The 27,958-nt window shown below is 39.4% G+C and overlaps 1 protein-coding gene across 3 annotated transcripts; it reads right to left on the bottom strand.

The window, feature by feature from the left end:
• Positions 1-33: 33 nt before the first annotated feature.
• Positions 34-27,957, bottom strand: cnksr1 (connector enhancer of kinase suppressor of Ras 1). 3 transcript variants are annotated; one of them, XM_005723844.1, is made up of 21 exons: positions 27,715-27,957; positions 26,610-26,767; positions 24,090-24,292; positions 23,864-23,948; positions 15,188-15,229; positions 14,928-15,047; positions 12,923-12,982; positions 9,846-9,914; positions 9,514-9,639; positions 7,916-8,016; positions 6,084-6,220; positions 5,724-5,851; positions 5,569-5,602; positions 4,396-4,571; positions 4,161-4,234; positions 3,935-4,006; positions 3,413-3,483; positions 3,027-3,088; positions 2,834-2,921; positions 2,418-2,602; positions 34-958 (listed from the first exon to the last, which is right to left on the bottom strand). In XM_005723844.1, exons 1-21 carry the CDS (start codon positions 27,764-27,766, stop codon positions 518-520), a joined length of 2,484 nt encoding a protein of 827 aa, XP_005723901.1. In that variant the 5' UTR covers positions 27,767-27,957; the 3' UTR covers positions 34-517. The 3 variants fall into 3 exon arrangements, with proteins under 3 accessions (XP_005723901.1, XP_005723900.1, XP_005723899.1); XM_005723843.1 differs by having other exon boundaries at positions 3,018-3,088; positions 5,724-5,848; XM_005723842.1 differs by having other exon boundaries at positions 3,018-3,088; positions 27,715-27,956.
• Position 27,958: the final 1 nt, after the last annotated feature.

Raw genomic sequence — 27,958 nt, 5'->3', positions numbered from 1 at the left:
GCAGTGTTTCTGGAGTAAAAGTTGTGTACAAAATTATTCACATGGACCTTTATTAAGGTAATGTCAATAAACAAATACATAGAGTATTTATAGTAAAACTGTACATACATATCACATTGCAAAAGGTACAACTTATATCACAAGTTCCAAGCAAAGTCATACTTGATGGTATTTTTAACCACAGAAGAAGAAGAATGATAATTTTAAAATTATATAAATATATACCAAACTGAGACTGTGACACTTGGTAATTTCATGTTCTCTTTGCTGTTGTAAACTTGTCATTTATCGAAATTTGTTTCCTAAACAAAAAGACAAACAAGTATGCATTGATGTATTTCACTGACATGTTTGATTTAAAAATGTTTGATTTTGTGGCCATTTTTAATACAACTTTTAACTGCTCCCAATGAAAAAAACCGTCTGCGCTGTCTCACATTGTTGCATGAAGAAAAGCTTTCATTTGTCTAACATTATTAACTGTTATTAAACAGAGCAACTTTGAACTGGTGTGGCTTTAAATGAAGAAGTAGCTCTCTGAAGTGTCTCCACTTTGTGCCATTTCCCTCAGCTGTTTGTTTATTGAATCCTGGAGCGAGCCGAAAGAGAGTTCTAATACTGGGCTGCTGTCTGTGCTCGGAGACGCTTGTGACATCTCCAGAAGAACGTCAGATGGCTCTGCATCGACTAACTGCTCCCCATCGCTAAGGCTTAGTCTATATGCGCCTTCTGCCTCTGCGGCGGCTGTTTCCTTGGCAACAGTTTCTAGGGCAACCTCCTCAGTGGGCGTGTCCTGCTCAGGTGCATGGTCCCCTGCTTTGGAGGCCTTGAGCGAGACCAGTTTCTCAATTTCCTTGAACAGCTCCTCGTTGTTCTCCTTCCACTGACGGTACTTTGAAGGTGTCAGATCGGAGTCGCCCAGGATCTTGTTGATCTGCTGCAACTCCGCTTCTTTGGCCTGTGGAGAAAAAGCATTTCCAGTCAGCGACCATGCAGATGAATTTTAATATCACCCTCTGACCATTTGAACACAAAAACCTTTCTGAGCAAGACAGTTTCTTGATATAGTTTCATTCATGCCTCATTTCATAAAACTTGCACAAACACTTTACTTAACTGAGGAGTCTCTATATGCAATGTTCTTTTCCTATATTTAGATTTCTGCAGTGAATATTTGCATAGCCAACGCATAAGTGGCCAACACTGCTATGTCTCAGTTACCTTGTGGTTATGTGGACAGTTTTACATGAAGTGCCAGCCACAATAGAAATAAATAGAATGATGGGACTTTTTTCCCCTCCTGGGTTCCCACTCTTTAATTTAAAAACTGAAACAACAGCAGGAGATGAACATGAGATGTGTAGTTACATTTCCAGGAAAGTGCACGTCAGGTTATGGCGTAGGGTTTCAGAGAGGTTTGCAGTTACAATCCACCTACGGCACAGACTTACTAGAAGTATAAATCACCTGTGATACTGAGCAGAACAGTATTGAATTTGAAGGTGTTTGGATGAGACTTTCTCATTTCACAATATGTGAGGCGTTTAAGGAATATCTGTCATATATACACCATCCATCACCGCCGAGTGAATTTCAAGCTGTGGGAAACAGTGCGTTGCAGTTTTAAATAGGAGTGGTTTTACCCATGTCTTCCATGTTCCCTACGGCCAAAGCGAGTTACTAATAAAAGCTGAATTTTTAATTTTGTTATATAGCTCCTGCCAGAGCAACTTTCGATAATTAAGATGCTTGGTTAATTCACCAGCTGAGCCATTTGTCATGCACTCAGTGATAAATGTACCTGCTACTGTCACGGCTGCAGCAGCAGTCGTGTGGTGTTGTGAGAAAGGACTGTGATGCGAAGGAGCTTCATTTTGGAAGGTGAAAACAACAAAAGCGAGAACAGAACTAAAGATAAACCTAAACTGGGAAAACTAGAAACAAACAAAACCCGAAACCATAACTCACGGAATGACACGCAGGGAAAAACACCGAGATTCCCCAAATAACACAGACAGAGCGACAATGAACACGGGTGAAACCACACTATATAAACACACAAGGGAATGACACACCAGAGGAGGACACAGCTGAACCTAGACATGAGAGACACAGACCTTCAAAGTAAAACAGGAAATTTACAAACTGTTTTACAAACACAAACTCAGGAACACGAACAGAGCACTAGGGGAGGACATGGATAGATATAACAAAACACTAAACACAAGAACCAAAACTCTAAGCATTAACAAAGACACATCAAGAAATCAAAGATCAATAATACAAAACAGAAAACACTGGGTCACTGACCCAGGACCATCGCAGCTTTGTGTATCAGTTGCTGGAGTTAATGCTGAATCGCATGGGTTTCCATGCAGACACAAGGAAAGGTAAGACTGGATAAGACCTTTCCTCACCTTTAGAGTGCTTTGCAGAGCTCGGAGCGTGAGTGCCTTTTCATTGATGACGGGATTTTTGTTGCGCCGAATGAATGACTTCCTGAAGTGGTCGTGCGTGAACGGCTGCTCGTGGCCGATCAGAGAAACTCCCCCTTCCTTTAGATTGTTTAGCATCATGCCCATCTCATCTACCTGACCAGGTTCTAACAGAAGTGAGGAAACACACAGGAAAAAAACACAGTCACACAGTTGTTGTGAACCATCTATCCAAAACAGGATTAAAGGTAAGTAAACAACACAATTAATCTTATTTACTCTCTCAGAGAATATTAAAACTTAATGAGTCTTAAAATATTAACACTCATTACGCTGTGATTAAAGACATTTTTTATTACTGAGAGAGCAAGAGAGAGGCAGTGTGACATAACAAATACCTGTTCCTTTGCTGCCCTCTGTTGTAGGTCTAGGTAATGGCGCCCTGTTCTTACCCTTGGGGAGAGGTAGGGTGCTGGACTGTACCTTCTGAGAAAGATAATCAAGACAAATATGAAATGAATGTAATCTGGATGTGTATGTGCATGCTTTAATGATTATTTGTGCAATATATAACTCTCTTACCGCGCTAACCTTGTTTTTCCTGCGGGTTGAAGGAGATGATTCGCTCTCTGATTCAGTTTCACTGTAACACTCTGTTTATAAATGAACACAGCTGTCAATGTAATGCCATTACCTAAAATGTGAAGCATCAGGACTGCCATTTGTAAATGGGCAAAGCTACAGTAATTAACAATAATGCTCTGTGTTACTAGATAATTATGAGACTACAATTTGCTCTTATTTTTTATGGCGAAAATATCATTATATCTACCATTTATTTGCTCAAGCAGGACACATCACGATGCATTATTGCTAATGCCGTAGGAAATATATGGGAAAACATGAATTGTATTGTGCACATACAATTAAGTGATTTAGAGTAAAAATTTAAAAGCATAAGAGAAATGTTTCCACACCTTCCTCATTATCTGGGCCTTTGTTGAACTTCTTGTGCTTCTGTATGGCTGTAATCAGACAGTTGATCCATCTGATGAAAAAAAAAGGGGATAAGCTATGTCACCAATATTCATACACATTTACCTAAGCACTTTATTATTAAGTACTGTACTGGTCTGTGTCCAGGTTCACAGCACTCACAACTGGCCTCCAACAGTCACCTGATCTCAATTCAATAAAGCACCTTTGGGATGTAAAAGGTAAAAGGGAGTCCAGCTTGATACTTGCAGCATCTATCTAATAAAGTGTCTAGTGAGAGTATGTTGAGGATAACATCTTTAAACAATGCATAACAGTCTCACTAGAGAAGACTGAAACAAGCTACCAGCAGGGGGCAGTGAACACCACCACCTGTTACAACTTTACCACCTCTAACATAGACTGTTAGCAAAAGGAATGAATAACTGCATTGTGTTCGAGCTAGTGCCCGACACAACCAGCCGATTGTGACATTGTTATATCATTATACAGTATGAACTTACTTGCTCATGTCATTGACATTGTCCGCAGCGAAAATAAAGTTCTGAAATTTCGGGTGGCACATTTGGAATACGCTGGTAGGGAGAAAACAGAGAGAAGGAGCGGGGGTGTCACAAAAATGAAGACCTAAATATGCAGAACATGTGCATATATAATATAATTGCTGTTTTAAACCATGGCTTTCCATTATGGCACCATTATGTGACTCATCACTGGGTTCACTCTTACTATTTTCTCTTGTGCTCTCCGGCGCTTTCTATGCCATAGCTGGATATATTGAGAAACCCCTCTGCCTTCTCCTCCTGAAATACAATTGAAGAAAATTAGACATACTGACAATTAGATGAATGCAAAATATTTTGATAGTTAATAATGCATGTGGCACTAACTCAGATAGATCATGTGCTTTAGGTATTATATGAACTAACAGCGATGATGACCTTTTTCTTGATTTTTTGCTCACCTGTTGACTCTTGTACCAGTAAATGTGAGGCCCATTGAGCACGAACCAGAACCGTTGCCACTTCTGTGCAATGAAGACACTGCTCTCCTTTCTTTTCTTCCAGAGCCAACCATCGCAGTCGGGGTGACTCAAGTCACGGCAGGACACACGACGCCGGCTCATAGCCGTCGTCTTTCCTGAAAGACAAATAAGGAAGAGAAGGGAGATAATGATCATGATAAGTGAACTAAATTTTTGGGTATTTCTTGGGGTTTTTTGGACTTTTGCGATGTCTCCAGTATTAGATCCTTTTAAAACCATTCCAGGAAATATAAAAGCACAGAAAATTTACGATTTAATATTTAAGTCGAAGCAGTTTTTATTTGGGGGGAATTCGACTTGATCTTTCTTTGCAATTCCAAGCACTCAATTCATGTTATTCTTTACTGCTACATTATTGCCACAGCAACTGAACCCTCCTAATCTCTGTATCACACAGCTGAGTTGTCTTAGTATCATCCATAAAGCTTCCAACAAACTCACATCGCTTCTCACATTTGAAACTGTGTTACACTGTGTTACACAGTTCACTAACTGCTTAACCCGTACATACTGTTCCCATCAGGTTTTCCAGTAACCTTTGCAGGACAAGTTTCAGGCACTCTACAGGTTTTCAGTGGAATAAATCATCCTCAGTCAGGATTTTTTTTGTTAAAGAATCATTATATTTTACCTCTTGTTTCTGTTTAGGCATGTATTTCTTGGCTATTTATCTCTTCTTTCCTTTGCAATGCTTTATTTTCATTGTTTTTCTTTAGTCTTAGTTGTGTTTTGGACATGCTTATCATTCTGTGACCATTTCATGTGGCACAAAATGGCAACAACAGTTGCCTCGAGCCACTTTATATTGTGAGCTTAAGAAACTATAATAATAATAGAGAGAAAAACACAGTAATTAGATGGCCCTTTGTTAGCAGTGGAAAGGAAAAACTCCTTTTTAACAGGCAGAAACCTGGCACAACCAGTCCATCTGCCACGCCTGGTGAGGGAGATTTGCTGTGCTCCTGGTCTTACAGACACTCTTCTATAAGCCACAGCTTACAGAGGAGTTATCAGTTCGGGGCTGATTTTGTCATTACAAAAACACTTCAGTGTTTTGTTTATTTTATTGTCCTGTGATAAAGAAAATCTTACCTTTAGTGGAGGTCTTCTTACCATCCTTGTTCCCCTGAAAAGATAATCAGACAGCGATCACTCAGTGTTTAAAAGCTTACTTTAATTAAATCACCATTAAATGCCTGGATTGTAACAAAAACAACTGTTAGTGAATGTTCTCAATTTCCCCTCACCGTGTGTCCCACCATATCAGGGCAGGAACTGATGCTAGCTCTGTCCTGTTTGGTTCTTACAGGCGAGGGCGAGCGGTCTCTCAGGCGATTTAGTGAGAGCCTTGAACCTCTCAAGCTCTCTGACCCTGCTGGGAAACAGAATGAAGTTTCTAAATAAACCCACATCTTTGCACCTCAGTTACATTGTGGTTTCTGTGCAGAAGGTCAAATGATAGTGAAACTATTACAGTGTGGCATGCCGCGATAATACACTTTGTGTGTTGTAATCAACAGTTTAAAATCCTTCTGAAAAGAAAAACACAAAGTAACTAAAATATAATCAGTTATAAGAAAAGATAAAATCTTGCAAATTTGTCTTACCTGGTGCCAAAAGCGCCCCCTGTCGGCTTTGATATGAAGTGAGGCTCAGATTTTCCTCAAGCTCCTTGACTGAGGATATTTCAGATTCTTCCTGTCCCATGGGCTGCTGTTGCACCTCTGGCCCCTGAACAGCTCGTCTGTAACAAAATATATAGAAATATCAGTCAAAACACTTGGGTTCCACTGATGCAGCATCTGGTATTATAAAATTAAAAGTCCAAATGAAAAGAAACATTGAGCAAAGAATGAGCAGCGAGGAAATTACATAAACATGTTGCAAAAATACAGATTTTTATCTTACTTTATATTCACAGTTGCCACATGTGGCTGATATAAAGTGAAACCTCTAGCTGGAAAACACTAACAGCACATTACAAAACTACAAGTCCTTAAAAAGAGTAATTTAAAGAGATAAAATATGACTTTATTTGCCAGTTTCTCCCTTTTTTCTTAAAATGTAGCTGTTGTATATTAGAATGTGTCAGAATTATTTACAACCACAAGGCACCATCACCGCCCACTCCATCCATTTGCTTGAGTCCGCCTGCTCTTCATCAGCTCTCGCTGTCCCTGTTTGCCTCTTCATCACTCTTTTCCTCCCGTCTACTAATTTTTCCCTGCATTTTTTAAATCTTTCTCCTCATCTCTTCCTTTTAACTCATTTCCAGTCAGTCGTGTGTTGCGAGCGCGCAGTGGAATTTGTGGCATTTGCAGTGTGACCTCATGGGAAACCTGCCGGGTGCTGGCAGATGAACAAGGTCAAAAGGGTTTCAGGGATGTTCAGCTCTACTGAGTAAATGCTGTGTAACCAGATCAGTATTCAACTTCTCATGCATGTATGCAAACAAAGTGATTGACAATTTTTTTTAAAAAGCAAAAAAGAATATTTAAATTCAGAAAATATTAGACAATTGGCAAAAAAATTTTTTTTTTTTAAATCAGTTTTAGACGTCTGTCTACAATTTTGCATATTTTATTCAATTTTGCATTATTTGCATTCTTGTTTATGTATTTTTTTAATCTTTCATTCTTATTCTCAGGCATTTAGGCGATGTAATGATACCTTTCTTAAAGCATTCTCACTTGTTGGGTTGCTAAATATGGCCAAACTATTTGTGGATTGTGCCTCGGGTGTATGCACAAAACCTTTTCTTTCCATAGACAAAAATCGAGATGTTAATGTTTAAACCATGTTTTCATGTACATCGTGTCTGAAAACAAAAGTTTGGATTCTTTATCCTTTTGGGGCCCAGTTGCGGGACATTACATTTGACTTTCTACTCCTTAATAAAGTATTTTAAACTTTGTTGAGCAGTGGTGACTTTATTGTGTTATTGGGTTAAGGTTTTACAATGTGGTGACCCAGAAAGATCAAATGTTGTTAAGCTGAATAAAACACATTGAAAGCAGGAAAAAACAAAATCGCAATGTTTTTGGTGAGAAAATAATGCGACTAAAAAACAAAACGCAACAAAAACAATGCTGAAGGAAAAAGAGCCACCCGTCTGGGAGCCATTGTTATGCTGCTGACTAATGTTACAGCAATTCTTCTAAGCGATTCCTTTTTAATGTTTACTGAGGGGGCAAATGCACGTGTTCTAAATTGGGGGGTAGAAAGGTTTATATTTCAGATGGGATTCCATGCATCCCCTCGGAAATCTACATCTATTATTCTAACTTTAAATGGAGCTTGGATTTCTTCTTGATGTTTATTTTAGAGACAAACCCAGGTGCTGCTGTATGGTTTAGAGTATTAAACACAAGTAGCAGTTGTTAAGTTCTATCTTATTAAAGGACAAGCAAATGAATGCCCTCAACTGATAGACAAGGACCTGACAGATGCTGCCACTCTCTTGAGTAATGAATGCCGTGGACCCTCTTGATCGTCCTTTTCTTCTTCCTCCTCTGATTTCTCCTCCTTGTCCTCTTCTTTCTGAAAACACAACAGCGTGTGAGTGTGCAGGTTGAACTGTCTGCATTTAGGGGTCGGTGGAGGGTTAAGAAGCTGGATGTCACGGTAGACTCTAATTGCAACCTTCTCCTAGGCTCTGCCATCTGTGTGCTCTGTGGCTTAGCAGACAAGACGGCAACGCAAACAAACAAACACACACAGACACCGCGTGCACACAATTCTACACACACAGCCGGCGAAGTTCTTGGAAGAAAAGCAGGGCATCTTCTGAGGACAATATGGAGTTCATACACTCAGCTGATTCACATCTTTTAAATGTTTTTCTCACCCTATGCCGCCAGCTAGATCTGAGATTAGCACGGTGATGGTCACGAGGGGGGTGTGAAATGCTCACAGCGCGTGCGTGCGTGCGTGCACGTTTGTATCAGATGCAGTGTGTAATTCAGGGTGTTGTTCAAAGACAAACAACAGTTGGCATGGTGACTACTGAGAGTGCGCAAGTGTTTATGGAAATAGATCCCAAATGAGGTTAAACGGAAATCAAAGAGGGGATTCTCATAAAAGAATCCCCCTGATATAAAACAATCAGGTTTCTAAGAGAGGATTTGACGCTCAACTCTCACCCCTGGATGTAATTATCCTAAAATGAACACAGACAGCAGACGCTTGAAAGCAGAATATTGCTGCCTTTGAGGTTTCTTCTGTTTAGCTTCACAAATGATTAAAAGTATGAGCATGACAGAGAGGAGAAAAATGTAATTCAAAAATGTTCTAGTCACCGTGAGGGCGTAAAATGTGTCGTATTAAATGCTGGCATCCAGTCATTATAGATAACCTTTTCTAAGCTTCTGAGAAGATTTGCTACAAAAATGGAGATTTCCCCCATGATATATCTATAGTGTATCTGCCATCAATTTCACAGCTTTAATTTTGAGACTACGTGAGGAGAATTAAATCATGACATTTTGTGGGGTTGAGCAAACAAATGGCAGGGTCAGACACATTCTCCCTGCTGGAAATACTCTTGTGTCATTTAGGTGAAGTTAGAGCCTGGGTAGAGCGTACAGCTGGCAGGACACGGTGACACTCACTGGCTGTGCATTCACAGGACAATTACCTTCTCTTTTCTCGCAGAGGCTCAATCAGACGTCACACAGACTTTGTACCAGAGAGCTTGCAGGGTAAAGACCATTAAAAATATTAGATCCAACTGAGCTGGACATTTGTGTTCTCACATACAGCTCCCGCAGATGTCTAGAGACGTTCAGGGCCACTGTGTGAGTGTGAAAGTAGCTTGAGACGCCATTGTTATAGATTCTGAAGTGTTATTCACAGGCCTTAGCATAATTTTCCTGTGAAGTCTGTTTTCCAAATTATGTGGAAAGTACAAGTATCGTATAATATATAAAAAGGTAAATACATTGGGGCTTTTTTTTTATTCACTGACTATTTTGAAGAAAGTTTGTACAGTTTGTGGAGTGAAGAAGTGAGTGGAGGAGGATTTTAATGAGCCCGGACCTGTGTAGAGATGAGCGGGGCTGAGTTGTTGCGTTGCACTGATCCAGGGATCTTCTTCAAGACGAGAGTCACCCCACTGGGATTCTCACGCAGCTTCTTCACAAGGTTAACTCTGCTCCAGCCCACCTGAGGCAGCAACACCGATGGTTATTTCACCGTGAAGGTTATTGTATAAGACACTCAGACTTTGCAGGAGGAGAACTGTCTCAGACTAACAGGACCACACACACACACACACACACACACACACACACACACACACACACACACACACACATATTTATAGTGCAGAGCATTAGGCCCTTAAGTGCTGTATGTACGGTATCACTCACCACTATTTGATCATTGACTTGGATCACTTCATCTCCAGCCAAGACCTTCACGTAGGCATCAGTAGAGGGCTGCAGAAACAGAGAAAATCAACACAATCAACACATCTATATTTGGGTTTAAACAAATCAGATATAGATTTCAGCAATTACACGATTTGTTTTTCACAGACAGCGGCATAAATTTGTAATTGGCACTTAAAGTAGTTTGTTTTATTATGTTTTCTTGTTGTGTGATTTTATTCAGCCTTTGTGAGTCGGGAATAGGGAGAGTTCTGTTCTTTGTTTGGATGTTAGATTAGATACAGTATAGTATTATATTATATTATATTCTATACTATATTATTATAGTATATATATTATACAGGTGCAGCGACACATTGTGCATTTCTATTAATACTTGTACTTTTATTACATATTCCCCTATCCCCCTCCCACTTATATATGTATACTTATATATATATACATGTACACCACATATAACATAATAACTTTAAAAAACACATATAAAAATGCCGAACCCATCTAATTTATATATATGTATATATACATATATACATATATATATACATATTATAATGCAAAAGTCTTAAGGTTTACAATTCTTCAACACAACCTGAACTCTTGTAATTTCTTTAAGCAGTCTTCTTGAAGGACATTCAAAGCTCATCTTTAGATGTTTGCATGTTTTAGTTAACTTTTCACCAATTATTTTGTGAACTTAAAAAAATAAAAATTAATAATAAAAATTTTAAAATAAAATAATAATAAAGAGGTGCTATCTTTACTTTTAGTACTTGTTTATCTTGTAAAAAAAATCGCTGATGAAACTTTGACGGACCTGTTTATTGAGACTATTGAGAGTCAACTTCTTTCAAAAGTTTTAGTTTTTATTAGAATATCTGTACTAACTCAGACTAAACTGTGCCTCCTGCATATGTGCCTCCATGCAATAAAAGGCTAAAACGAACATCGAAATTAATAAAAACTCAACAAAAACTAAACATTTTCAAGCAATAAAAACTGAACTGAAACAAGCAACGCAACTCTGGAAACTAAGTCAAAGTGGAATAATAAAAACTAATTAGAAACTACAAAACCATTATAGCTCTGATACACAATCACAGTTGACCTGTTCACCTTATCTCCTTCTCCATAAATTTCTAACTTGCATTTATCACTCCATAAAACCTTTGATACTGATGTTCAGTCCAACTCTTGTGTATTGTGGTTTACTGTAACGTTGAAAGACCTTCAGAAAACCAGGAGAACCATTGATCAAAACCACTTAATTAGTCTGGCTCCTTTGGAAGCTATCTATAAAGTACATCATCTATGTTTATCCTGTAATATGTGTTCAAGTAACCAGACAGAAGTTGTGTTTATGGTTTCCTATCCTGGTACATTTAATTCAATATGATGTTATCAGTTTGTGAGGAATATTTAAACAAATTTCCATAAAATAATGTTTCAGGGTCAAGCAACTAGACAGAAATCTCAATATATGGACACTCCAATAAATCAAATGCATACAGCATCATATCTGTGCAAAAATCAAGCATTGCTGACTATGACTGAATAAAACTATAAATACTGTATGTGACTGCATTCATAATATAGCAAATTTGACACTGAATTCGACATCAGACAGTCTGCTGATATTGTGAAGGTCGATATTGTGATTATAAGCCAAGGCCCTGTCTGTGCAAGGCAGTGCATGGATCCTTCCCACATTCATGCAGTTTATCTGTATTTGTGGACAGTGGCCATATCTCTTATTAGCCGTCAGCCACAGCAATGTTACAAGTAGCAGGGGAGCCTTTGAGGTTGACATCATGGAAAAATAACATCTTCATCTTTCTGCCCCTCTCCTCCTCATCCTTTCACAAGCCCTTCTTATTTTCACTCATAAACACTCCCTCATACATTTTATAAGCTCCCGATACAAAGGATCTTTGGCTTTCTCAGAAATTCGTTCATCTGCGGCGCATCCATTAGATGATTTCATTTTTCTCAGAGAAGCTTTTATCCACATCAAAAGCCAAATGGTTACAAAGTAAAGCTAATGAAGTCCACTATTGTAATGTAATGCACCACATGTACCAGATCTCCCTGTTGTTGCCTCCAGTTTCCCGCTCAGCTACAGCCGGTGTTTAACTGAATATCTGACACACATAGGAAAATCCTGTGAGTCACAATGTGTTATAAACTTGTTTACATCCAGTCTTACTTATGGTTGGAACAAGCAGCCTTGTAGAGATTTAAAAATAAACAGTATGCCAGTATTTGCAGCACGAGGACTGATATTGGTGTCAGTTTCGGCGACAGCGAAGCAAGGAAAGATAAGCCAGCAGCTAAAAATAATACCTCACGCAAAGTACTTCCAAGGGGATTTCTGCCTGGTAGAGAACTAATGTTTCCACAAGAAATCGATGAAAATCTTAATTTTATACTTTAACTGTGCAGATGAGAGGATAGCCCAATTTAGCAGATTCTGCATGTGACTTTAAAAAGGAAAAAGAGGATGGTGTAGTTTTATGAAATCAGATAAAAGTTTCTTTTTTAGAAGAATCAAAAACAAGAAACCAAATGATGCTCGTGTTTTATTTTTGCTTTTCACATTTGGAAATATACTTCCAGTTCCTTCTAGATAAGAAACTCAGACAGAATTGTGCTATTCTGTCCTAAGCAGAACAAAACCTTCTGATAGAAGAAGTGTAAATGAGTATGAAAGTGTCAGCTCCTGCAAAAATATCTGGCAGAGCTCAGCATAACACGACGCTATCATAACGATCCTTTTAAAGCAATAAATCCCATCTGCTATATTTTCCTGCACTTCTAGCCAATCAGTGAGTACACATATACATGAGTACATGTTAACAGAGCTGGTTAAGAAATATAGAGGCACTGTAAAGGATCTGCACGGGGCTCTTGTAAAGAGACAAACTGTTGACAGGTTGGTTTGAAGTTCACGATAAGTGGCTTGCTTACGAGCACTTGTGAGGCAGCGATGGTTAACAGTGTGTGGTTTGATGGCTGAGTCAACAATGAGGAAAGAAAAATAAAGGCGAGAGTCTGACCTCAGCGGCAGTTCCAGTCACGTAGTGGTTGCTGGAGTTGGTGGATGTTATCTCGATGCCCTGAAAGAAAGCAAAAAAAAAGGAAAAATGTTACGTACTTTTCCGAGTGATAAATTTATGAACTTTGCCACACAGAATGTTAATTTTGCACATCGCTGAATCAGAATGATTCACCGTAATGGACAGATAAATTTACTGCGTCTTCTTGCCGTCATTATCAGATTATGTACATAAAGATATTGGTGTCAGCCTCCACCTGTCATCTTGCTGTGACTGATCATTTTAATATAATGGGCGTATGGGGAGACAAATAATTGCATTCCAGAAAGCCCTGATCACATAATAAATACTTATCACGACAGAAACTGTGGAAATATGAATGGAGTTGATCCATTTTTGACTAAAAAGCTCAAAAGTGATTTAATAATTAAAAGGCACATCAGTGCTCACATAGTCCTCTTCTACTCAGTTTGAGCTTTATTACTGTAAACCTCATTCACCCATTCACGTACACATTCATAAAAGTACTTTTTTTTTTTAAAGCATGTGCACTTTGAACCTAACACTCACACACTCACATGGATGCATATGGGAAAATTCTTGGTTCGGTATCTTGCAGACTGGAAGAGCAAGGAATCAAACCACCAACCTTCTGATTAGTAGACGACCTCCTTAGTCACAACCACCAATAAATCAAATTATTACATTTATAGATACATTTAATAATTAAACGCACTGTAGTTTGGAGTAAATACGGTCCAAGTGTGGATGAGAGTGATGACTAAAGCATAATGAAAGAGAGAATTGCAGAACGCAGCAGTAATTATCTGCCTTTATAATCAATGAAAGCTGCAAACAGCTTCATTGTTCAATAAATGTTTTCAGTGCTTAGAAATAAATAGTCCAAAAAAAAAGAAAAAAAAAGAAATAAATAGTCCATTTTAATAATATGCTTAGAAAAAGCCATATTTAGTTTCTTTCTTAAGTCCAAAAAATATAAATCTACCTATAATGAACACTAGGAGCCAGACTGAGTCACTTTCTCTTAGTCGTGTACTGCAAACAATCCCCACCTGAAATGCTTTTGCACATCTTCTTTTATCTTCACTTCATAACTCATGACTCGCTCTCACCTTATCTCCTTTGTTACTGACAGAAATGTGAATTTGAAAATTTATTTTTTTGTGTGCTTTGGACTCGTGTGCACGTCATGACTTGAGCGGGTATACGTCATGCTGGCTACACTGAAAGTGCATAAATCATCATCCTTCCTGTCCCTCACTTCCCTTGGTTTCTCTTTTTAGTTCTCGTTACTCTTTAATCTGTCGACAGGCAGAAAGCACTATTGCTGACGTGCTCCAATCAATTTCTCTCCGTCGAGGACAATCAGTTTTTGACGCTCGCTGTTAAGCACAAATCACAAAAGGGAAGGAAATTGGTTAAACGCATTTCTCTGTAGGGATTAAAATGAAACTAAAGGGACACAAGATTACGTAAATCACAAACAAAGATGAGAGCTGTAATTTTACTACTTGATGTTCTGACTTGGAGGAAAAAAGAGAAGAAGCGGCACAAAAAGTACACAACTGAGATAAGGGTTCTCGTGAATCTAATAGGAACAGGTACAAGGAGAACCTTGAGTTAGATGGAAGAAGTGGTGATGATGATGGAAACCACCGGGCAATGATGAAGACAGGAAATGAATACTGAAAATAAAACAGCGAGAAAAAAGTAGGACAAAAAAGGGAAGTGAAGAAACAGAGAGATGAGATTTGAAAAGTAGGAGACATGGATGATTAGGAAAGTGGACCAGAGGAAAAACTTTAGCGAGTGAGGTTTAAATTCAAAAATGAGTATAAATAACTGGATTTAATGCACTAATTCTTTTTAAACATGTACACAGATGTTTTCCTTTGTCTGCCATTAGAAACAATACGTCCTCTCAGGAGTTCTAAATTCAATGAAGGCAAAAATTCTACAGTTATAATGCGAAAGATGTCTTTACCAGCTGATCACCGGGTGCTACGGGTATCAGTTCGACACTCTCTAGCTGAGCGGTGTGATTGAGGAGCGCTTCGGGGCAGCAGTTCAGGATCTCGTCACAAACCGCCACCAACTGACGGCACTGAGGAAAGAAACACGTTGTATAGCGTGCCATTCAGAATATCTCATTTACTTCATAGTAAAACAAAGGACAGCAAAACAGGTTAAATTACTCTAAGGCACAATGAAACGGACGAACATAGAAATAAGTGAGAAACTTACGACAGAGATGATGTCCTTTTCTTTTTCGTAGCCAGTGCTGTTCTGTTGGATGAATTAAAAGAAATGATATGAGCAGAAGGCTGACCAAATGACACCCTGTAGCCTATGTACGACATGCTAATGTTATTGATTTGTGGAAATGGGACAGTTTGACTAAAAACCCATGTCCCATTTCCTCTTCACAGCATGAGTCAGGAAGTGAAAGGCCTCGGGTTTTTAGAGGACACAGAAGCATCCCTGGAGATCTTTAGTGTGTTTTTTCTGGCTTTCTACAATGAATGAATGTTTGCTCTTCACATACAGACGAGTCAGTTATCTTTGGATCAGATCTGCACAATATTCTTTTAGAGTCCACCTATTCTGTTGTGTCATCCAGTTTTAAGCTTTATCTAATTTTTTTCCTGTAATTTTATCCTTGGCCTTGATACCATGATGGCAAACAGGCCCAAAAGGCCCCACACTGTGCACTTAAATGGCACATTTTTACCACAGCAGTCTTTATGGTGATTCTCATTCACCTATTCAGCCATACTTGGGGCTGCGATTGGTGGACAACCCACTGAACCACATGAGCCACAGCTGCCCCTATGCCCATGCTGATATTCAGCTCCCCTTTCCTATGCTAAACGAAATGAGTTCTTTCAATATAACTGAAACTTTAACAATTTAAAAGGTCCAGTACTCGTGGGTGCACAGGATTTTTTTTATTATTATATTATAAAATTTGCAAATGGCAGACTTATAAAAAGAGATATTCCTCAACTCCAGCCTTTTATTTGATTCGCGTCAGCAGATACGTTTTGTGAGGAGAAAATTGAAAATCTCTGACGAATATCAAAGTGGCCTTGTTTGCGCTGTTTCATTTTTCAGATTTCTTGGCGTTATTACCCAGGAGTTCACATACTGTACTAAACAGTACACACTCTGCTAATACATTTCTATCCAGAGTGGGTAACACACTGATTTGTTGCTCATAACTGTCACGCAAGATGAACCCATCTTTTAAGACAAATGCTGTCGTTTACTGTACATGAAACATTGCAAACATTATAATGTTAATGTTACAAACGGATCATCTAAACACGCACACATGCACGCACAGACATACACACAGTCAGTATCACAGTTACTAGAATTCATGCGACAGATGTATGTTGGCTAATCTCTGGTTTCTGGGATGAGGGTGTTAATAACGCCTTCCTATGAGCTTTCCTGCGAGGTAGCTGAGTAGTCCCGGGAGCTAAAGAAATAAGCAGAGGCTTTGAACAATGGAGGACAAATGAGGGGTTAAAGGTGAATAGGGCATATGTTTGCACACCATATAATATTCACTGACTCGTCTAATGCCACACACTATTACTGCCCTAAGCTAATTTGCAATGGCCAGCGATGTAATGGGTTACATAAAGGATTGCAAGGGGAAACTAATCCCTGTGAAATGTAGCAAGGGATCAACAGTGAACACGGCTGGATTTCTGGGCTAATTAAAGGCTGCGACACAAGGCTGCAGGGAGAGGTACGACGTGATTACTGGCCAGTTCAACTGGTCCGCTTGTGCTTGTGTTCTTTGTATGCTGCTATTCCCCGTGGGGATTACTGCATGAGAGTGGCTGCAAACTGTTATATACACCAAAACAAACCTATAAAGATTCAGATATTCAGATCTTTATTTTGATCCCTACTACGGCAACAGAGTCTTGTCATGGCACATTGCTTGTGAGTTAGGGTGCTAAATGTGTAATAAGTTTGTTAGTTGCTCAGGCTTAAATCACAAAATAAACCAAAGAAAACATGCATAAAGCAGAACATCAACGAGTGCCTTGTCCTAAAGCACAAAAGCTGCATCATGTGTAAGTAAGATGCGAACCAAAGCATTATGATTATCATATATATACAGGGGCGATCGTGGCTCAAGAGTTGGGAGTTCGCCTTGTAATCGGAAGGTTGCCGGTTCGAGCCCCGGCTCAGACAGTCTCGGTCGTTGTGTCCTTGGGCAAGACACTTCACCCGTTGCCTACTGGTGGTGGTCAGAGGGCCCGGTGGCGCCAGTGTTCGGCAGCCTCGCCTCTGTCAGTGCGCCCCAGGGTGGCTGTGGCTACAATGTAGCTTGCCATCATCAGTGTGTGATTGTGTGTGTGTGTGTGAATGGGTGGATGACTGGATATGTAAAGCGCTTTGGGGTCCTTAGGGACTAGTAAAGCGCTATATAAATACAGGCCATTTACCATTTACCATATAAAGGCATGATCGAAGCATTAGGAAAAAATAGATGCAGCGCTAATTTAAGCCATTTGCAGAAGTTTTACATGTCCCTCAATACCACAAGAAAATTAAGATAATCGCAAGAGGCATCTACAGCCATGCTAGAAGGCTTGATACTTTCTGCAGGGACATTTCATAATAATCTGTATAGCATCATTATTAACAATTGGCTTCAAACAAACAAACACAACTGAGTTTTTCAGATACTGCCTGATCGCTCCCTTCACACTGATGCCTTCAGTTTCGTAGTTATGCTCACAGAATATGTAATATTTACCAAAACACATCCTTATTACAAACACAAGGACTCACCACTGCATTAGTTATGATGTGGGTGGCTGGAGATTGTTCACTGTATCTCTCTAAGCTCCAATAGTTACCAGCTACGCTCCTCCAAACAGCTTTTTTATGTCCAGAAGTTTTAGATGGATTTGGGGAAAACAGCATTTTGTTTGCATCTTTTAAAATGGGATGCTCTGCACATAGACCTAAACTTAAACAAAGTTGTATCTACTGCTGAACTTAAAAGCATCATATGAAAGAATGTCCCCAAAGTTAGGTGTCATTTTATTCTTGAATGACTTTTATGTCCATGTTGTCCAACAAAACAACACAAAACAAAGACAAATCCTCTGAAAATCCTAGAGAACTGTTGCTCAAGAAATGCAAGAAAGTCTGCTCCTTGGAAGCAAAATATAAAGGCATTATGGATGGCTTAAGACTTTAATTTAACATATTTGAAGAACTTAGTTTGTACAAATCAGTGCTGTAAATAGCAACAGCAGCTACGGTTCTAATTTGGTGCCACCTTTCACACACATTATCTGTTCTGCATAAGGTTCTTTCCTGTAAAAACTCTCACCATAGCTTTATAGAAATATGGTAAAAATAAAGCCAAACCAACGCCTCTACTTTCTGTTGTATTTAAAGTCACGCCACAGGTTATTTCCCTTCAGCAATGCAGTCTGTTCTGCATTCTTTTCTAGCTCTGCCAGAATAGGAAATGACACATCTCAGGTGGGCGACAGGTACAGTTGTGCCGTGAAACTCAGCTGGGCGTGGTGGGAAAACAAAGACCACAGACTAACATTTCTCACTGCTGGTATCACACTAAGAATCAATTACGGGCACCAAAACTGTATGCATGGGCGTGTTTGTGCATATAGAAACAATGAATCACCCCTTTCTAACATAAGTGAGCATTGAAATTACGAATAATTATTACAAATCTATAAAAAGAATATGCGAGCTTGTCTGTGGTAAAGACCTGACAAAGAAAGAAGCAGAGGAGAGGAGATGAGATAAGACGTAAGGGGTGGGAAACATTTAGTTTTCAACAGCATGTTGTACTGTCACTCTCGAGTTGAATCAATTTTAGATCGCCATCAACAAAAGCAGAACAAGATGCCCACAAAACTGAAACAATGAAATTGATGCAGGCCTATAAACTGTGACTTTGCCAACAAAACACAGCAATGGCACTCACCAAGTTTTGAGCAACAACAAGTTTATTCTGCAGCCAGATTCTCAAGCCTGACCTTTAACATTACTCCAACTATAATAGTTACAGATTAGCCACAGTGTAGACATCAATAAATGGTAGACAATCCCAGTTAGGAAGAGCAGCAAACTTTAAAAAAAGAGCCACAAATCTTTCTTCAGCTCGGTTCTGCTGCAATACTGCGCTTAGTGTTGTGCCAGCCTGTCTTAAAGATGCTGTTGTGCAGCCAGTGCTTAAAAAACCTAATCTTGATTCCTCAGTTCTTGCAAACTTCAGGCCTATTTCAAAGCTCCCCTTTATGTCCAAAATTTTGGAAAAGATTGTATTTATTCAGCTGCAATCTTTTCTATCTGGTCACAATGTTCTCGAGAGGTTTCAGTCTGGTTTTAAATAATAATAATAATAATAATGGATTGGATTTATATAGCGCTTTTCAAGGCACTCAAAGCTTTTCATAGCACTGAAACTGCACTTTTAAAAGTCCTTAACGATCTTTTACTAGACTCAGCTGTGCTTTTGGATTTGATACTGTTGACCACAGCATCTTGATCTTTCGGTTGGAGCAATGCGGCATCAAAGGCACTCCAGAGTCCTCTCTGATAGGACTTTCTCAGTGAAGATTGGAGATTTTACCTCTTCCACAGCCTCCTGTACTTGTGGTGTTCAGCAGGGTTCTGTACTGGGGCCAATTCTATTCTCTATCTATATGTTGCCTCTGGGTCTTATTTTCAGGAAATATAATATTAGTTTTCACTCATATGCTGACGACACTCAGATCTATCTTCAGCTAAAGAGAAACAGTTCTCCCTCCCTAGAACCTTTATTTCAGTGTTTCGGCGAAGTTAAGGCCCGGATGGCCTCTAATTTCCTGAATTTCAACAAAAATAAATCCGAAGTGATTGTTTTTGGACCAAGTTGCAATTCTAGAACCTCACATTTTAATTTGCGCAGTTTAGAACCGTTTATCAAATCGCATGCAAAAAATTTGGCGGTTATATTTGACAATAAGTTCACCTTTGAGAAACAGATTAGTTTAGTTGTACAGCGGTCTTTCTTTAAACTGAGGCTTTTATCCAAGGTGAGATCTTTTTTGTCTTTTACAAACCTAGAACGGGCAATTCATGCTTTCATCCTATCACAACTGGACTATTGTAATTCTTTATATGTAGGCATTAGTCAGACTTGTCTTGCAAGGCTCCAGCTGGTTCAGAATGCCGCTGCTTGTCTTTTGACACGAATAAAGAGAAATGAACATATTTCCCCGGTGCTTGCCTCACTTCACTGGCTCCCTGTACGTTTCAGAATCAATTATAAAATCTTATTTGTGACTTATATTGCACTGAATGGATAGGCCCAGGGTATCTGTCAGACCTACTGCAGCCTTATGTGCCCCCTAGAGCTCTTAGATCGGGTGATGTTTTGCTTTTGGCCACACCAAGGTCGAGGCTGGTTCTTAGAGATGATCGTGCATTTGCGGTTGTGGTGCCTAAATTGTGGAATGATTTGCCTCTCCGCATTAGACAGGCTCCTACCCTCAGCCTTTTTAAATCCTATCTTAAAACACATTTCTACTCACTGGCTTTTAATACTGCATGAGAGTTATTTACTTATTTATTTGTTATTAGCTGTTTGGCATTGATGTTAATTGATATTGCTATTTTATTGTGTGTTATTTTATTGTGTAATTTGTATGTTTGTACAGCACTTTGATCAACACCACTATTGTAATTATAAGTGTTATATAAATAAATACATAGAAATAAATAGGAATAGTGCTGAGCTGTCTTGTCTTGTGGATCATGGTGTGTGTGGCCCGATCAGGTGCTGGGCTAACTTTGGAACAACATCCTGTGCCTTAAAGCTGTTTGCTCCATAGTTGTCTAGGAAACAATGACACGCTTTTATGTGGGTGTAACATTCAGAAAAACAAGAATGGGCACAGCCATGCATGGGCACACACACAACAGGAGGCTAAAACCAACAACAAATGAGATGACAGGAATGTACAGTATGCTCAAACATGGACTGTTGATTGGAGGCTGTGTGCAACCTATTACAGATCCTTAAAATCTACCAAACTTTACATCAAAAGTCTACACAAGATCTCTTGAGACAGACCTCTGCTGCCTCAGCACGCATGTTTACATACTTGGACTACCCCTGTGTTAACCACCGACTCACAGACTTGCTATAAAAAGACTGGAAGACATAACTATGTTAGATCTCTTCCACTCCTGTTGCTCTTTTCCTTGTTTTGTTCTTTTTCCATACCTTTTTCAAATTCTGGTCTTTTTGGGATTTCTCTTCTGCTCTTGTTTTTTAACCCTAAAAATAACACAAGCTATAGTTTGACAGCTCTCATGCATGATGACTTTTTCATCCTCTTGCCAATTCATCCTGAGTCTAATTCCGGTGAGCAATAAGATCCCAATGCTAATTTTAAAGATGAAGTAGTTGTGTCCTACAATTGGTTTTATACAACAACAACAAACTTTATTTATATAGCACATTTAAAAACCAGTGGTGTACCAAAGTGCTTAATATTATATTATTATGTCTCTGCTTTAAAACACAAGAATAAAAAATAAAAATAATTAAATAGATAAAAACAAAAGGGTGTACAATGCCTCTCGTCCTTTGACAGCTCAATAGGCTCCAGCCACCCTGGGCATAGTCCTTCAAGAGTTAAACATTAAAATCTCTTGAGTAACACCTTCACCTTGATGTTCTCATCTGAAAGGCACTATTAAAAGTCTGACTGTTGTTTTTCCAGAAGAAATGGAATTCCAGTTATACTCACGTACCGTTTTATAATGAATTTCCTCAGTTCATCGCCACCAATTTCCCTTCTCTGTCCCTCTCTCTTTGCTTGCTGCTTGGCTGCTTCAAAGCAAACTGAGCCTGTGCTACTGTGAAAATCAGACCTGACAACTTTAGTGCGGCATCTTCAATGACACCAGCTGACTACTGACCCCGAGCACCCTCGGGGTGAGAGAAAAGAAACACGCATACACTTAAACATACACAAGCACACAGGAAATAAGACTCCTTTTTTGATGCGAAGGATGTGGTTTGGCTTCTTTAAAAGCCCTTCTTTAGAAAAGACGTCATGCTAAAGGGTGGCCTCCTGACAGGACAGTAAATGCCACAGGGTGGGGTGTGTGATACCAGCTGAGCCTGAAGCAAAATCTTTGAAAATGCTAGTCTGTATGGATGCTTTTAGTGATGCTATGCTGCTAATGCGATTGCAGCAGTACAAGAACGTGTGCACACACGCTGCTCAAAACTGACCTTACAATTGATCTGCCAAGAGTTTTCTATCAAAACCGTTGATATCCAGCATTTATACAATAGATGTGACTGATGTTTAAGAAGAGGAACCTGAAACAATAGTCATCCTGTTTTCTGGTTAACACATAAGCCCACTAATAATTTCCTCACATGCCTCTGACCTTACTTCACAGAATAGTCTCAGCAGCTCTGAGCAGTTTTATATAGAATAACACCTAGCTTTAAAACACCTGATTATATTCAAAATTTAAAAACAGGAACAAACAAAAGCTCGCCGATAACAAATGGTGATCAACCGGACAATGAAAGAAAACAACAGGGGACAACGCTGATTCAGCTCATAGGATCAAAAAAAATCCCTTCAGAGTCAACAACTAAAATCAATCTTAAATCCATGCTTCCTTCCTTGCCTGCTGCTCACTGAAGCCCATTAGGGTAATGTCCTGTTTTCTAGACCCCAGAGATTGATTTTTAACTACACCAGCAGAAAATACACTTGCTTTTATATCTAAGTGTAGGTATTTTAAGCATTCAAGCAAAGAAAAAAAGAAAAAAAGGATCAACATGTGGAGAGTTATCCAGTTAAAGAGATGAGAACTCTACCTGTTGTGGTGGGCAGGTGTCCAGGAGCTTTAAATAAACCTCTCTAAATACTCAGTTCTCTTTCAGCCACAGCTTCTCTCTACTGCTTACTGTCTTTGTATCTCTCGAATTATCTTCCATTCATGTTATCGCTGGAGCTCCATTTTCTTTTTCTCCTCTTCTCTTCTCAACTTCTGTCAGGCTATTTATCTCTAATGTCACCACAGTGCCCAGCTAATAACTTCTCTCTGCTTGTTGCTCTTTGCAGCGCGCCTATCAATCCACACTCCCTCAGGAGTCAAAAGTCATTTGGTAGCAGTGGTGCAATCCCTCTCTCAGTCTCCTCCCCTTTCTCTCCCATACCCTTTGCTTCCCACTCAGCTCTTCCCCCCCTCCTTCCTTCCCTCCCACAGGCACAACAACATATCCAGGCCTGCCTTTCCTGCTACCTGCGAGCACATTTCACCCACCTTTACATGTATCCTATTATAAATATTCTTTCTCCCCACCGCCATTTCTTTCAATCGCACCCTGCCGGGGTAAACACAGACCAAACCAAGCCGTTCATTTTGCCAGCCCTTTTAACCTAAGCGTCTTCAAGTTACAGCTGCCTCCAAATATGCCAGGAATGTAAAGATAAAAATTGCATTACTCGGGCTAAACTGAGGAACAGGGAGTGTGTTTGTGCTTCTGGCTTGCTCGTTTGGGCTTTTTGATTTGAAAAATAAATAAATAAATAAATCGCACAACAGGTTGCAGTTCCCCTTTGGAGGTTTATAGTGTGCATGAGAGTGCTGCTGGAAACATTGTTCAATAGTGTTTGGTTCCTCTTAAAAGTATACACTTTGCGTGGACTCACGAGCACATGTGCTGTGAAGTACTTGTCTTCAATTCTCTGTATTGTAAGAGCAGACAGCTGATAAAAAATATATATTAGTATATATTATATATTAGTTTGTTTGGTTTCTTTTACTGCAATAATGCCATTCACAAGCTCATGCTGAGACTTTGATGCAGTTATTTAGAAAAAATGGGCCTACCTTGTGCACAATGTCTCCCAGCTCTTTGCAGTAACTGAATATGTTCTTGGTGGTGGTGTATGTATTGAGCTGGGAATATTGATATCTGAAAAGAAAATGATTGCAGTTTATATAGAAAAAACTCTAAAAACAAGAATATGCTTAAGAAACAGCAGGGGACCTTCCTGATTTACAATAACTTCAAAATTTAAAAATAAAAAGGTTAGCTTGCTTTCTGTTTACAGACCTGTTGAGCAAAGAGAAGAGGCCTTTGGCTGAGGCGATGAGTTCCACTACGAGCTGCAGAATTGTGGGAGTCAGCTTGGTAGTGCTCTGTCCGTCGTAGCTGTTGAGGCGCCAGCGGGCCTGGATGCCCATCTGTAGGCTGTGAGCAACAGCGCGGTGCTTCTCTATCAGACCACGTAGGTTCTCACCGCCTATACCATAGGTCTGGACACGCACAAAAAAAAAACACAAATCCAACTAGTACAGTGCCCTTTTCACTCAAAAAACAATGTGTTACATTAATGATGTTGAATGTTTAATTCACAACACCCCTTCTTCGTTTCTACTGTCCCTTTACAGTTAACACAATATATCGCTTAAGATACATTTGATATAGTGTTCACAACATGTTCCTTTGACTCTGAACTGGATGGAACCTGCTGTGTGCAGCACATCGGCCCCCCGCTCTCTCGTCATTTCCTGTCGCTTCTATTCGGTGTATTTTTGAACAAAGCCAAAAAAATGCATCTAAAATCCTTAGAACACAATCCTCAGCATGTCATTTCAATATAGCTGTGGGGAGAGAGTTCAGAGAATTCATTATACAGACTTTTTTCTTGGTATTGTAGCATGAATGCTCAGCAAAGGCTGTGCGACCTGCACAAAATCCAGCATTTCTTGTTGATGGAAAAATGTGTGTTGTTTCCTGTTTTGTTTTAAGATATGTGAAAAAGTGACCATGTAAGTTACTGTTGTCGAACATTTACTACCAGCATGACAATTGAATTGTTTATTACCCAATCAGACCTCTCAGGTCATCAGGTGCAGAACCAGAATTAGATACAAGTGTGGGTGCTTTCAGTTTCTGTGGTTTTTTTCTTTGGAACAAGCTGCACGTTCGTCTGACCTGAGGTCAATTACAACCGTATCTACATTCAAAGACAAACTTCAAACCTTTTATTCTCACAGGGTTACTCTTCATGACTCTGTGTATGTATATTTCATATGTAATCTTTTGTCAAGGTATTGATATTGTGTTATAGCACAGCTGTTATGAAAAAATGCATGTCTGTTTTAGGTATTTTAGCAATTGTCTGAGCGATTATAAAGAACCATAATGAGTAATTTAAAAATTCCATTAAACACCTGTTTTTCATAAACTGCCCACATGGATCTAATCCACCCAGAGCAATTAAAAAGAAGCACAGCATTTTATAAACAGTCTATCCTGAACCCTTAACTGCATAAATGATCAATCACAGCACAATGCAATACAAGTGAAAAGGGGAGAAAAGCAAATAGATTACACTGTAACAAAGAGTAATATCAATACATAATAATACAATCATATGCTTGTCATCACAGTTTGCTGGCCAGCAGCATGAGACGTGACTCTTTAAAATCACTGAAGGAGGAGCATGCAATTGTCGTGACCCACTCACCCATGGTCAAGAGGCTTGTTGGTACACAACCAGCCGGAACACTGGGCCTGTCAACAAGTGGCCATGAATTTTTCATGGCCTTTTCAACACTGTAGCTGGTAATTATCTAACCATGTGCGTGAACCTGTTTGGTCTACTCCATGTGAGTATCTGATGGGTGTTTTTATGAATGAGCGCAGTGTTAGCGCTTCGTGGAGCATTAAGTCCTGGAGGGAGGAGAGGAAGTGGGCACATGAAGCCACATGCACACTATAATGGAAGCTTGAAAAGCAAAGCTTTTACTTAAGTGTTGCACCCTCATTCGCACAGACTTTGGGTTTGAACTGTTCATGTTGTAACGACTAATCAGTATTAGTTATTTCGGCAGTTTAAGCAGCCTGAGTCTTAGGCTGATGTTTACAGGCTGTTACGCCACAAGAGCTGGAACCCGGCCTGGTACTGTCCTCCTCAATTAGTCCTAAGGCCATTCTGGAGTCCCCTCCACACACACACACAGACACACACACACACACACAAACACATACGCACACAGAATTTAAGTCTCCTAAAACTTGCTCTTAAAATTGGACAAGCAGGGTAAATAATTAAGCAGCAGAAAAAATGGGATAGAGAATCAAAGGGAATGCATAAGTGTTTTTTTTTTTTAGTTGACTGCACGATTTCCCTAAAATTTGCATGCAAACTATTAAGCCCAAGCTTTTGTATTCTAAATCTGCTTTGCTTACAGCTGATGCATGACTAGTCCTTTGATCTTAGCTAGAAAACCAAAGTAAGTACTTTACTGTGATATGTTGGATTGTTGTAAAAGTGACAGAAAAGTCAAGTACTGGCTGTATGTTCTGGCTAGATTTGCAACCGATTGACCAACAGCTGCTCATTCCACTGTGCAAACAAAAATAAGGTGTAAAAACACAGCAGTGAGGCAAAATTATATCTCTGTGTTGCTGTATCAGAACATACGCACCACCAGAACATGATAGCATGATTACTGCACCGTTACAATCCGCAGCACAGCAAAAACATGACAAGAGATACTCAGAGATACACTCACCATCACTGTCTACATGTATTATAATATGTAATTCTCATTGCTCACTCACCAGAGAGCACAGTTTCTCCACAGCCTCCAGTATAAGCTCCTGGTGTCCAATCTTATGGACTCCCAATGCCTCCAGGTCCTGAGAAGTCAACTGGAGCAGGTCCACCCCTGATAGATGCCACTGTGCAACTGGATACTGATGCAGTGGGGTATCCAAACCTTGCCGAAGGGCACAAAAAACAACAGGCTTTAGCTGCACACATGGCAAAAGTATAACTGGAAAAGTCCACATACTCATAAAGTCCCGTGCATGTGCAGGCTTGAAAATGGTCTTCTTCTTCTTCTCTACCACATGTTGAGTAATTAAGTTTGAAAAAGTAAAGACTTGACTGTGAAACACGAGTAGTTTACTAATATCTGAACACTATAGTGGTACCAAAGTAATACCAGTATTATGTGTATTAACTGTGCTATTAACTGTGTATTAAATTAAGCTATGATTTATGATCAAAACCACATCAGTAAAAAGCGCAAGTCAAAAACATGATATTTAGAATTATCTCTAAAGCATGGAAATCATTGACACTTCTGTATATATATAACTACAATATATCAGTAATATGTAAGGATATTTTAATATGCTTTTAAATACTCAAATACTGCTTTTAAATTAACACTAAAATGAAAGTATTTACAGCAAAATGTACTTTTACTGTTCAAGCTGTATAATATATAGAGTGACTCCTTGTCAACAGTAATCCATAAAAAAGTAACATGTTTATAATTACAAAAAAGGAGCTTACCATAAATTCAGAATATTAAAGTTAATCAATTACCTCAAAGCTGTGCTCAGTTACTTTCCTCCACTACTTTAACACGCTTTAACATACCAACTGGGGAGGCCTGTTTATATGACGAGATCTAAATGTACATGACAAGCATTCATATAAACGATTGTTTATGAGGACACTATTTTAGTTGTTGACACTGATCAGAGCTACACTGTTTTGGCTTCTCCCTCTGCACGGGCCACTTCCTCATTCCACCTTCACCTTCCACCTCCAAGAGGATTTGTGTGGCGATTCTATTTCTAACATTACCGTGCGAGCCAAAGTACCTGTGAAGTGATCAAGGCGTTAGACAAGGAAAAGCAATATGCGTCTCACCTTGGAGCCACTTGCTCACTCTCTCCTCGCTCCACGACGTTATAGGCTCCATGCTCGGAGTCCTGTTGCAGTCGCTCGTTCAGTTCCCAGCGGTCCTGGCGGATTTCTACCTCTCTGGGTGGCTGGAAGAAGAAAAAGTAGATCCTGATTTGGAATCAGACGACGACGACGACGACTGGCACTCCTTCTCTCGGGTACAGGTAAGAGTCTCTCACCTGCTGTCAGCCAATAACACAGAACTGTC

This window comes from Pundamilia nyererei, unplaced genomic scaffold, assembly GCF_000239375.1.
Source record: "Pundamilia nyererei isolate P.nyererei 1_Seehausen unplaced genomic scaffold, PunNye1.0 scaffold00010, whole genome shotgun sequence".
Taxonomy (NCBI): domain Eukaryota; kingdom Metazoa; phylum Chordata; class Actinopteri; order Cichliformes; family Cichlidae; genus Pundamilia; species Pundamilia nyererei.
The sequence above is the reverse complement of the archived record's forward strand: the minus strand, read 5'-3'. Positions and strand labels throughout refer to the sequence as shown.